The sequence below is a fragment of the Clarias gariepinus genome, chromosome 17 (assembly GCF_024256425.1).
Source record: "Clarias gariepinus isolate MV-2021 ecotype Netherlands chromosome 17, CGAR_prim_01v2, whole genome shotgun sequence".
In the NCBI taxonomy this organism is placed as follows: Eukaryota; Metazoa; Chordata; class Actinopteri; order Siluriformes; family Clariidae; genus Clarias; species Clarias gariepinus.
The window spans coordinates 12,403,700-12,417,582 of NC_071116.1; the positions used below are offsets into that span (position 1 = coordinate 12,403,700).

At 39.3% G+C, this 13,883-nt stretch overlaps 1 protein-coding gene across 14 annotated transcripts in view; it reads right to left on the minus strand.

The window, feature by feature from the left end:
• Positions 1-13,883, minus strand: part of nbeaa (neurobeachin a) — a 169,462-nt gene that overhangs the window by 76,654 nt on the left and 78,925 nt on the right. For all 14 annotated transcript variants that reach the window (XM_053515982.1, XM_053515992.1, XM_053515996.1 and 11 more), the window contains exons 3-8: positions 11,825-11,925; positions 10,904-10,999; positions 10,110-10,231; positions 6,906-7,032; positions 1,623-1,742; positions 1,153-1,299 (exon numbers count right to left, since the gene is read on the minus strand). In XM_053515982.1, coding sequence (XP_053371957.1) covers positions 1,153-1,299; positions 1,623-1,742; positions 6,906-7,032; positions 10,110-10,231; positions 10,904-10,999; positions 11,825-11,925 — 713 coding nt within the window. The remainder of the gene's footprint in view (positions 1-1,152; positions 1,300-1,622; positions 1,743-6,905; positions 7,033-10,109; positions 10,232-10,903; positions 11,000-11,824; positions 11,926-13,883) is intronic.

Sequence of the window (13,883 nt, forward strand, 5' to 3'; positions counted from 1 at the left end):
ACAAAAAAAAAAAATCATCTATTTTCATGGAACATATTTGTTTCCACTTTATGTAATTTCCAATAAACACTGTCTCTATAAGTCAAATAATAAACATCCATCAATAACAGAACAATATCTGTTTATTCTCCTAATGCACACTTTGTCATGCTTTTGTGAAGTGCAAGCTCAATCGAAATGCATTAAAATCCCACACTCGTTCAAATATGCTCTGATCGATGTTTAAAATCCTGATCTGCAACAATGTTATGAATCATGTAGCTAAAGAGCAAAATGTTTATACAGTAATGGCACTCACTAGATCAGCATGGGAAAAATCAGCTGCTTGTTCACTGTCCCGCTGTCTGATGACATGTTTTTCAGATATTGGGGGTTCAGAAGTTGTCAGAAAGGAAATGAAGCATGCAGTAACTCTACTTCTAATAGTTATGCTTCTGAGCAATATAGAGACAAAATAAAAGGTTTATATGCCACATTTGTGTTGCGTAGTGTAAGTGTGTATCCTGTCTACATGAGCTCACAAGAAAATAAAGTGATTAAGAGCAAACTAATGAACATATAGGAAAATACTATGGATAATGTACACAATTCCACTTTAATTTTTGTATTTATATATCTATTTTTCAATTATCTTCAAGACTTAGCATGTGTACAGTGGCAGGGAGCCTGGAGCCTACCCCAATACACAAGGCAGGGTACACCTGTCGGTGCCAACCCATCACAGGGCACATGCACACATACTACGGACAATCAGGAATCACCAGGTAGCCTACTCTGCATGTCTTTGACCTATGGAAGGAAACTAAAGGACCTGAGGGAAACCCACCAAGCACTGGGAGAACATGGAAACTCAGACAAATGAGATTTAAACCGCAACGCGTGTGGTGCGAAGTGACAGGGATTTACTGGTCACCTCAATTATATAAAAAAATACAAATACAGAAATGAGCAGCACAGTGGTTTAGTGGTCAGCTGTCACCTCACACCTTCAACGTTGGGGTTCCAATGCAGGTTCCATGCAGACGGACGAGATTCGAACCCCAACACTCAAGTATTTAATGCATGTTAGTATTTGTATTTTTTTAAACAACAATCCATTACATTAGATTAAGTGATTATTCTAATATTTATCAGGCATCTCGGGTGTGTTACCTTGTATCCGGGTCCCAGCTGATGAATGGCGAAGATCTGCGCTGGGTTAAGTGCCTCGCTGAACACATACACAGCCCCAAGCTGGCCGCAGAAAACCCGATTGGCATCGGCCGTCTCCGAAGAGCCGAGGAAACATTTATCATAACTCTGGAGGAGAGAAAGAAGGGGAGGGATGGCGGAAACAAGAGAGGTGGGAGATGAAATTGATAGCATTGGTTTATCAGGGAATCTGTTCTGCTTATCGGACAGCTTCCTGTGGAGCCTTTTGAACTTGTTCACTCAATTCCTGTGTGCTTTCAGTCTCACATATCTCTGCATTGAATTGAATCTCATGTACACAAAATACACTCTAATACACAGACACACACACACAAGCATCATCATTTAATCCATGTCTTTGCTGCTTCTCTTATCCTCGGGGAGAAATGCTTATCTGAAGCAGATGTGCTAATCATTACCAAGACACTTACATCATTGGTGTTGACGTGCCAGGCCATGTCGCCGTACGAGACGAGCTGGCCGTTGACATAGCAGCGGATTTCACTGTTCCTCCAGCGGTTGTAGATGTGCACAATGCTGATCATGTACCACTGCACAACAAAGGAGGAAAGAAGAAGAAAAAGTGAGAAAATAATGAGCCTGGTCCAAATCATGTGAGAAAAAAATGATCATGGGTCATTTACGAGTATTGAAAAACTTTGTATTATTATTGTTGAACTTCTTTTTAGTCTCTTGTTTATAAGAAAACATCTGGTGATATCTGCACCCTCTCTTCTCCAATTCTTAAACGTCCTGGATGATGATCAATCCAAAAAAGTTTCTTATATTTTGTCACTACATTTATTCTTTATCTACATTAATTAAATTTGTCCTACTTGTTTTCCAAGCTTTTACCAAAGTTAGACTCAAACTCACAAAAACTTTGGTCTCGCCTCAGTAACCAACACGTAGGCATTGCATAATGTCCTGCTGTGGCGTCTTTTTTCGCTAAACAACCTGTCAACATTTTAAAACAATTACGAATGACCTTGTGGGACGTTTCTACAAACCCCTTTACTTTTATTGTAATACAAGCTGTGAGTCACAACACTTTGTAGGGTGTAATTAGTGGTATCGCAGCACACAGTAGTTTGTGCTCAACTGACTCCTCTGCATCTTCCAGCTAGTTTAAATGGCCTGATCATTTATTTGCATGGATGCACAGCATGTTCAGTTTGTCAGCTGTCAAAGAAAGAGAGTCAAACGTGAATTTAACACTCTGTTTTTCAGTAGGAAGCATGTTGAAGATTAAATCGTACCTTGAGAATGAATGGATTTAGACTTGGCTTATATGGTAAGGTCGTGGTCGCTGATCCTCAAACCCAAACTAATGCTTGCTTGAGATCAAGATGAGTCAGAGGGCACTAAATCTCGAGAATAATCTGCGTTTGGCTTACTCACCATCATCTTGTTTTTTTTTTCCTTTCTTAGGTTTGACTATCCCCCTCTCACACATGCACAGCACACACACAGAGCTGCTCCAATCGCCCGACAAGGTAGCGTGCTAATTAGGTGAGCAGGCTTCATTGCTACCCAGAGCACACCTTCCAGCAGCCTGCACCAGCATCACAGTGTGTGTGTGTGTGTGTGTGTGTGTGCGCATTTACACGTGTGTGTGAAATTCTGGGAGATCTGGCAAATTTCATTCCAACAGGCAGCCAATCCACTGTTCTGCTCCTCTGAGAACCATCTGCAGACAGCACCGCGCAAAAAAATATCTGGCGTGTTTAAGATTCATTTCGTATTGAACGCCGCGTGCCGCTGGAGTGTGAAGCGGAAATCTGGGTGGTCCAAGGTTAAACCAGATAAATCCAGATGTAGTGGCAAGCGATTGCGGCTTTCTAATTGTGTGTGTGTGTGTGTGTGAGAGCGAGATAGAGAGAGAGGGTGAGCGCAGGTGTCTGAGGGAAACGCAGTGCTCCTGTCCAGCTGCTGCCCCCTCGTGCCGTGCTGAGAGGTGCTAGAGTGTGAACACCAGCGTGGCACCTACAGTGCTGCCAGGTCTTCTGTGTGTGTTTCTGTAAGAACATATGTGTGCGTTTGCATTTAGCACTCCAGATGGATCCATTCGCTGTGACCTAGCAGTGAGGGAAAATTAACTAGGTTTTTATTTCTCACGTCACATATAAACAAAACAGCGGTGACGTCAGCGCGGTGTCCGAGAGCCTGTATGCTGCAGAGTTACATTACAGAGCACATTCCAATTAGCACCTGATTGCTTAATCAGTGCAGAAGTTTGAGATCCAACAGTCCTCATATGAGGATCTTCTGAGGATTTGCAGCGGTGGTCAAAAGCATTTGTTATTTTATGCAATTAAATTACTATACAACAATCAGAATTTAGTATGAAACTTGCTGGATCAAAAAGACGTCTGCATTGTTTTGGTGTCACATGGCTAATTCCATGCCTGCTGATTGCTGCCTTAAGATCATGCACAGAAATTTCCAATTCAGAATTTTTTTCTGAAGTTTTAGCCATTTTTTGACCGAGATGAAAAAAAAAGTCTTGCCACATATTTGTTCCATCCATTAACTAGTCTCACACTGTGGGTCTATGATTTCATTCAGTCACCTGCAGCTTTGATTACAGCAATGTGTTGGCCGGTTCATGTGTGAAAACGATTCCTCATGCTCCCAGCACTACTCTTTCACAATCTGAGTCCTGGAATTCTCCCGTGCCATCAGGCAAGAAAAACTCCTGTGATAACCTGGTCATTCAGTACATTCAGGTCATCATTCAGGAGTTTAGACCTGACCAACTGAAGCAACCCCAGATCATAACACTGCATCTAGAGGCTTGTACAGTGGTACCACAATGCATGATGGGAGCATCACTTCATGCGCTTCCCTTCCCCTGATGCTGATTAATCTTCCCAAAAAGTGTTTTGCTGTTTAGTCCCAATCCTTTGAGTCCTCAGCACAGTGTGCGTACGGAAATGCTCCTTATTTCATTATTAAACTATCTTTACAACAGTTAGTATTTTAACTGTTGATTTTTTTTACCATGCAAAACCAGTGTTTAATTGATTTTAATAATGATTTTTTTTTCTGACCACATTTCTTCCACAAAGTTGACATTTTAAAACCATCGTTAAATGTTTTCTTACTATGTTGAAAGACTGTTTTGGCAGTAAAATCGAAATAATATACTGTATAATTCTAAATAATTGTACTATATAAAATATTACAAATTACATAATACACAAATCTATTTAGATTGTATTTATAGGCAGAAACATGACTGATCTACTTCCCCACTTGTCTTCACGTTCTTTTATAGAGTGATTTTAGTGGAAGCTGTTGTTTCTTCATCACTCTTTGATACTGCACTTCGACTTGGATAACACTAATATCCTTTAACACCTTTATTATTCTGTGAAGATCAATATAATCCATTTCTTAGAAAAGCTGTTTTCCTGATCCCAGTGACTCCTGACCGCTGAAGGGCTTTTGCCGGTATAAAATTCTTATGTCATAAATACGAACTTAAGAAGGAGAAATATAACTATTTACTGTGTACTTTATTTATCATAGAAGTGATCTGTTGTTCTACTCTAACATATACATAGAGGTACCATTTTTTGCAATTTTTAAAAATCCTAGATACCACTGAGGTTAAACATGAATGCGTCCTGAGCGCATAATTCCCACATATATACATATATACATATATATATATATATATATATATATATATATATATATATATATATACATATATATATATACATATATATATACACTCACCTAAAGGATTATTAGGAACACCTGTTCAATTTCTCATTAATGCAATTATCTAATCAACCAATCACATGGCACTTGCTTCAATGCATTTAGTGGTCCTGGTCAAGACAATCTCCTGAACTCCAAACTGAATGTCAGAATGGGAAAGAAAGGTGATTTAAACCATTTTGAGCGTGGCATGGTTGTTGGTGCCAGACGGGCTGGTCTGAGTATTTCACAATCTGCTCAGTTACTGGGATTTTCACACACAATGCCTTGTTGATGCTAGAGGTCAGAGGAAAATGGGCCGACTGATTCAAGCTGATAGAAGAGCAACTTTGACTGAAATAACCACTTGTTACAACCGAGGTATGCAGCAAAGCATTTGTGAAGCCACAACACGCACAACCTTGAGGCGGATGGGCTCCATTTCTTTATGACCACCATGTACCCATCCTCTGATGGCTACTTCCAGCAGGATAATGCACCATGTCACAAAGCTCGAATCAATTCGAATTGGTTTCTTGAACATGACAATGAGTTCACTGTACTAAAATGGCCCCCTCATTCACCAGGTCTCAACCCAATAGAGCATCTTTGTGATGTGGTGAAACTGGAGCTTCGTGCCCTGGATGTGCATCCCACAAATCTCCATCAACTGCAAGATGCTATCCTATTAATATGGGCCAACATTTTTAAAGAATGCTTTCAAGTAAATTGTAAATTTCTTCTATGGATCCTAAACACACTGATTAACCATAAACTTATGACCACCTGCCTGATATTTAGTACGTCCCCCCTTTTGCCACCACAACAGCGATGTGCTCTGTGTTCCGACATCATTTCCAGCCAGGATTAACCTGTTTAGGAATTTGAGATACAGTATCTCTTCTATTGGACTCTTCACACACTTCGCTTGCATTCACTCCCCATGTGCACCAATGAGCCTGTCACCGGTTCACCAGTTTCCTTCCTTGGATCACTTTTGGCAGAACCACTGAAGACTGAGAACATCCCACAAGTGCTGCAGTTTTGGAGTTGGTCTGACCCTGTAGTCTAGCCATCTATCAATGTGGTCCTTGTTACAGTAGCTATAGTTGCCTGAAAGTAGGTGAGATATATTAGGCAGCAAGTGAATATTTTGTCCACTTGTGTTGGACAAGAGTATGGATTTAATTTCAAATGGAAAGGTCCAAATTGTGATGTCTAGACAACTGGGTCACAGCATCTCCCACACAAATGTGTGGGATGATACTTGTCTGAACTAGTCAGTTCATACCAAAAAGGGGTCATGGGGGCCCAAGGCTCACTATTCGTACTCCTTAAATTCCGTGTATCTCGCAGTCTAGTTCAGTACACAAATGATAAAGACTGCTGACTTAACAGTTGTTCAGAAGATGATCACTGGCTTCCTCCATAAGAAGGGGAAAACCACCAGCTGAAAAGGGCTGGCTGCTCACGGAAGCATATTCTTAGAAACTGCATCTGGATGACTGCATCCTTAGGAAGATTGGCAAGTAAAGCCAGTTCATGACATTGGGAAAGCGAAGTGGAGTGAGGCTGGAGTCATTAAATCAAGAGCCACCATGCACAAACACCTTCAGGAATATGGGCTACAAATGATGCATTCCAGGTACTAGATTGTTGATTTTTATAAGCTGTAAATTGTAATCATTGAAATTAAAAGAATCTAGAACATATGAGCATTTCACTTCAAAACAATTAAAAATAAAGATGAAAATATTTTTATTAAGCTATAAGCTGCTGATATTTACTGTGAAGTTCCAGTGGAAATCTCTGCAGGACTACAGCGCCAATTCAATCATAGGAAATTTGCTAGAGAGTAAAATTAGACTTACTTTGAAAGCAGTATTAATAATAGCATGTCAGATGTATATTCTCCAAGGAAAGCAGCTTGCTTAGTTGATACTTAATGGAAAAGATCTGTAAAGCACTAAGTGTGGAGGTGTGATGGAATGCACAAGTCTGACCTTCCTGGGCTGGAAGTCGTACTTCACGCAGTGCTGGAAGCCTTTGCCTTTGGACTTCAGTGATGTCACGATCAAACAGTTCCCCACAAAATGGGCAGAGTATCCGATTCCTTTGCTCGTTCGGAAACTAGGACAGAAAGGTTGCAGAGAGGCAAGAAAAGATGACATTGAACTCCTCAAACACGGTAGTGTTGTGTTAAAATAGGAAAATGTTCAGTTCTTCACCATATACATGTGTTACTCCCAGAAGGAGCCCTGTTTTTTTCTTAGTATAGACTGAAATATAAACTCAGTCTTGCCTTTGTAGATGCACTTGTACCACAATCAAAGCGCTAGGCTCATCCTGGGAATTTCACTCAGCACACAGATTTCATCGAAGGACAAATAAATGACTATTTTTACTTACCTAAGTCACACGTCTACTTTTTACTTCATGTAGTACTTTTATAATAAAATACTACATAAATACTTTTTTGTAGTAATTTTCAGATTACATTCATTTTGAACTAGAATATGTCAGACTAGCTTAACAGTACGGGTGTAACGGAACACAAATGTCATGTTTAAAACATACCTTATTTTTGAATTCATTGGTACAAACACATTTTATAATTGTGAATTTTATATTTAATCCTGTACAAACTTTAAAGAATGACAATCAGGCCATTATTAAAAAAAAATAATGCTTAAAAAAGTACATACTACACTACATGTCAAAAATGAAAACGTTTGAATTGCAGTATGTGTTCCTGGTGATGGCGCTGTTACTATTTTTGCACAACTCAGGAAACTGCTCTTTCTTGACAGGGTAAATGTGGAGAACGGCTTTTATGATATCAATACCACTTCACTCGCTGCTTACAGAGTGATGTCAAATCAACAGCATCAGAAATGAACAAAGTGAAGCCTTTGCCTTAAAATGACTTATACCACTGTATGCTATACTGTATATAGTATTAACTTAAAATGAAGCAACACCCAGACATGTTCATTTGCTCAATCTAAAACACTGCCTATGCTTAATTAACACTTATAATGTAATTCTAAATTATATTTAGTATAAAGATGTTCAGATGACTTTTCAATCCAGTAGAAATTGCACGTCTTCGAAAGTGATTTTTGCTTCTTTTTTTTGTTGCTACAAGTCCTTAGTAATGTGCTGCCTGTACTATTTATTTGAATTAACTAAATTAATGGAGAGAGAGAGAGAGAGAGAGAGAGAGAGAGAGTCCTCCTGCATTACGAAAAGCTAGACTCGGATTGTAACATACACATCAAGCCGAACCTCCTGTACCAAAAAAATACGAATTCGAATGCGTGCAATGTTAAAATGCTACTTAACGCTATAACAGAACTCCACAGAAACACGGATGCGTGCATCTGGCAGCATGCATGCAGCTGTGCGAGGGTGGAGCATAAAGAACAGCATTCGCAGCAAGCACGATCTGTTGAGAAGGCGGCAGATTATTTTATTCTCGTTCCCTCTCTCTCAGGATTCAGCATGTTACTCTACATAATGAGATGTTATCATCAGTATACAGTAAGTGCAGAGAAAAAAAAGCCTCCCGAATCAACTGGACAAAGATATTTGATATTCAGACTCACAAAGGAAACACTGGAGGAAAAAAAGGAATGTACTAAAAAGTAGAGGTCAGTCTTTATATATTCATTGCTTAAGATTAAAAAGTAATCTTTATGTAAGCCACTTACAACTTAAGATATACAGTATGTTTTTTGTTGTAAAAAAAGGCACTTGACATGCTGCTCGAAATGATTTACACGAGCGAGAGGAGCCTCGGCTTTTCAGCACAAATTACCGCTCGCTTATATACTCCCTCCTCGCTGTGTTGCAGACACTCGGCGTACCAACAAACATCTTTCATTTGCCATAATAACTAATGAGAGCAATGTTTTTAGCTGTCCGTATGTGTACAGTGTTTTTCCTCACAAACACACGTGTGTATATATATATATATATATATAAGAAATATATTTACTCAGACAGATGACTACTAATAAAATAAATAAGGTTTTACTTGGTACATTCTCTCTAATGATCTATTGCTTGTACACACACTTGCACCAGAACCTTTAGGCAAGTTCTTCATCATGCTAAACGCTAATAAACTGGTGCAGCTTGGCTTCTCAAACAAAATGGACTAAAAATAAATCATGAAAATAATAAATATTAAAATTCACTAAGTCAAACTGACCCGGTTCCAAACTGAGCGTAGATGGTATTAGTCTTTAAAACAACACATAATGTTTGTAGAAAGCTTTTCACATTAATAAAGCTATTTCAGGTTTCTTTGACTCAATCATTTGGCTTTTTTTTTCTGAAGGGTAATTAAACTAAAAGCTCGATACTTTATATAAAGTGACTAAACACAAGTAAACAAGGAATCTAAGGCATCTCACAACAGCTTTTCTTTCTTTCTTCCTTACAGTTCTCCTTGTGCCATTCAGCTAGTCGGATATTTACCTACACCACCCAGCAGGACACCTTTCAGCACAGAGCTTTTCTTAGTAACATGAAATATAGGCCAACACTTAATAAAATAACAGTGCAGGTAGTGTACACTCGCACATAAAAGAGTAACACTTCAGTCTCGTACACACACCACCAGCCAAAAGTTTGGACACAGCTTCTAGTTCCATGGTTTCTTATTCTGTTCCTTATTGTAAAATAAAGCCGAAGGCATCCGAAATATGCAATAATCTACCCTTGAACAGTTGATACTGAGATGTGTCTGCTACTTATAGCTACTGTACTCATAACGTCTCTAATCTGCAGTGCTGTTCTATGGTGATTTCCGAGGCTGGTAACTCTAAATGAGCCTATAGAAGAGGTCCGTTTTGGTCTTGCTTTCCTGTGATGGTTTTCATGAGAGCCAGTTTCATCATGGTGCTTGATGGTTTTGCAAATACTGTTCTCGCAAGAATTATTCCAGCACATCTGATGTTCATGTCTAGAAATAACAACTGACTGTTGTTTCTTAAAACCTAATGCCATATGTAATATTTCATTGTTTATAAAAACAGTATTAAGTATACGAACTTGTGTCCAATCTTTTGTCTGGTACTATATGTCTATATATTCAGGGTTAGATCTGAGATCACTGGCGTTTGGTTTAACAGTGTTTTATAGTTATAATACGGAGCCTGGACCAGGGAAGAACACTGATCCTGGATGGGAGAGCTTACCAGTATAGGTAGGGTTTGTCCTTGTCCACATTGATATTGTTCAGAGGATCCATTCGGAACCATGTGTTGAGAGTGAAACCGTTCTGGTAAGGCCACTTAGCAATAGGAGGCAAAGCGATGGCCTGGACAGAGAAGACGTTGTATACGCACGACATGAGAACACAAACATAAAGGCAGGAATAAATGCAGGACCAGGATAAGCAAATGACTGGTTTAAAAGGGAACATGCACATTTTTAGGGGCTAAAACACATCTATGACAACTTTTAAAAACATTTTAAAAGACTTTATAAGTAACACATTTTTATATGTTTAAGAGTTTTACACTGCCAGGCCAAATTACAGAAATTCGGTTAAGAACTGTCGAACACATTATTAAAAACTGGAAGTGTAGAAATGAACCACGAACCATCAACTCTGCAAAAGAAATATTGTCGGAAAAAACATCACGAATGATCATGATTAGAGATCACTTACATGCTGGATGAAGTTGCATCGTACAGTATAAAGAATCAAGGGTTCCACATGCACAATGCGACAATAATGAGGTGACTGGTACTAGCAGACTGGCTTTATTAGTGAGACTAACTCATAGTGGCCGCTGTATGAGCGTCTGGAGGCATGACCTGAAAGTACTGAATGTCCAGGTTATCAAATCGTTATAAAATCTATCTAAATCTTTTTTTTTTTTTTTTTGGCCTGGCAGTGTATATACTGATAGAAGTACTGTATTTATCAGTCTAATTTTAAGACAGGCTGTAAGAAAGAGAGGGAGAGAGAGAGGAAGTGTCTCACCGCTGCACTGCGTCCTGGGAAGTTGAAGAAGGTATCTGGGCCATGCCTCTGAGGCATCTGGTTCAGGACAGACAGAAGCTTGATTGCGTGCCTCGGCTGCAGAAAGACCAGAGTCAAAAAGTAGGCAAAGAAGGTTGTTTAAAAAAAGTGGATAATAAGAGCCGTCAGACTTTACAAAAAATACTTTTTAATATATTCTTCCACAAAACCTAACAAAAAAAAGACCTGATGGTGAACTGTAACACATGCTTCTTTAAAGACGTACGGAAAGCCACCATGGCATCTTTTTGAACTGCCACTCATGGGGAGGAGACGAGCGCTAAGTGTCCTTAATTAGAAATAGCATCACACTGACTGACAGAGTGGAAGAGACGTCTTGCCTTCCCTTTAGCTGTACAGTGCAATGAGAGATTCTATTTTTCACATACTTCAGTATGTTAGGAGGTTGGGGGAAGAGGAGAGGGTTAGTCGACTCGTGACGCAGTGTCCTTGGAGCAGTGAGGATTCAGAGCCGTGCCCATGAGGTTAACAGAAGCAGCTTGTCAGTGCTGGGGCTTCAACTTGCAACCTTCTGATCAGTAGACCACAGCCACCACTGCCATTTCATTAAGTATGGATGAGATTACGAAATAAAACAAAAAAAAATCCATATTCTGCTATGACCCTGGTGTACATCCGAACATTAAATAATCAATAGCCTGTCCATCATTCCTGCCTACTTGTACTGAGGTGGCCTGTAGCACAATTCTCCCCTCAGGCTCTGGACCTCATTGACGTCAGACCTCAAGATGTTTTCTGATTAGGGGACACATCTGCCTGTATAGAATTCCCTAAAGATTCGGATTCTGTCCAAATGACTATCAGTGAGCTGTGAGGAGAGTAGATCAATTGATGTTGAGGGAATATGTATTTTTTACTCACCCATACGCCATTATCGCCTCTCAGCATACTAAACAGCAGCTTCAGCTCTTTAACTGTGATACTGTAGCTGGCCAGAACCCCCAGCATATCCACCAAGAGGTCTGAGAGAGAGAGAGCGAGAGAGAGAGAGAGAGAGAGAGAGAGAGAGAGAATTTAGATAAAGTAAAACATTAAACAGTTTCATTTGAACTAAAATTATAAGTACAGCAAAAACATGCAATTTCAAATTCTTACTTTCTTTTTTCTGCAAAAAATACTTTGTCCCCATAAATAATTCATAAGAATGCATTAACAATTATGCTAATAACCTCGAACACACTGTAATATTACAAAAAAGCAAGAAGCCACACGAGGGAAAGATCCCCATGTATGCTTGAACCTCAGACAATATTAATCACCCTTGAGTTAATCTTCATAATGTTCCCATTCACAACGCAATAACGCTTTCAATTTTATACCAATACTAATGACCTCTTTAAAGTGACCAATAATTTTTTTTAAATGCTGTTTAACAGACATAAGCCAATGTTCCAGTGATTTGCTCGCTTTACATGATGTTCCTCAATGACAAGACAGCAAGCGCTTTCCTCATTTAGCTTTGACAGACTTAATATTGCACAGGAGCAGCAACGAGCACTAATAGAGGCCCACTGGGGCGGGAATCACGCTGCCCCTTGCTCGCCCTGCTGAACATTTCTGTTCTAGGAGTAGCAGCAGCCAAGACAGGCATCTGGATTTACCCTAAATTGGACTAGTTTAAAAATACTTCACTGCTGTCACAATTTTGTTCCACAAAAGAATTGTCAGAATTAAACTGAATAAATTTCCACAAACGACTAACAAGCAGTAAGTGCAGACACTGGGCTTCACTTCACAAAGCTGGATGAGAGATGATTAGTTCTTAGAAGGATGGACACAACAAATTCCGCACTTATAAAAATCCTATACCTTTTACTCATGTCCTACTTGTGCTCTCCTGGTTATGTTTAAATGTCCAGCTCTAAGCAGATGCCTGGACAATAGTGCTCTGTAGTCTCAATCAAACACACATCTGATCCACTATACAACTATATAACTAGTGCAATCATTTACCTGCCTATTTATTACTATCATTCCTCATACCTTGCTGCATCATCACTACATGCGCCGGTGCAATCATAAACAGACCAATCCTAATTTCTACATGATGAACACAATGTCATGGCTGGTGGAATAATCTCAGTTTGGCTTGTGCCTGTCTCTCTACTCATCATCTAATTACTGTACACATGCCCGATATCTTTCTTGTACCCCAGTTTTCCTGTGTTGCTGTCTACTGTTTGTTTGTTTTTTGATTTATTAATCTACATAGTTGTTCTAATTACACCGTTCTAGTTGCACCCCTAATAGTTGTACAATCGTGTATAATGACGGAAGGCTACTTCTTCCTAACCTTGCATACCAACTGTGTGCATGACTTCCTGTTCCAGCTAATTGTCTGACTGCTTAATCCAGCATCCAGCAAGTTCTTCTCTAGGTTTAGAAGAAAATCCCGGTTAGGGTTTTGACAAGTTGATTAGGTTTGAGAAGGTTTTATCCACAGCAGACAGCTTGAGCCATCTAAACACAAGTAAGTAAAGAACAGCAGCACAGCGTCTCGCGTTCAACTTGTGAGTCATTTTTAAGCCTTAAATAACGAGCAAGCAGTCGTAAGGCTGAAACTTGCCAAACCCGGCTTCATGATTGTACTGGTAATGTACTTGGGATCTGTTAATACAAAAAGAAAACTGATATTGCACTGATGTTTTAATCTTGCTAAAGCCCCAATATAAATTTAAAATGAGTAGCAAAAATATAGAGGACTCCATGCACAGTTTTGTGACAGTTGATAACCTTAACAAACAAATTTTCATATTTATGGTCCTGCTATCATTGTGTAATTAAGCAAATGAAAATGGGTTTCGCTTTTGAGTCTGGTTCCTCTTAATGTTTCTTCCTCATGTCTTCTCATTGAGTTTTTCCTTGCCAACACCGTCACCTCCGGATTGCTTATTAGGAACAATCTGATAAAGCTAAAAAA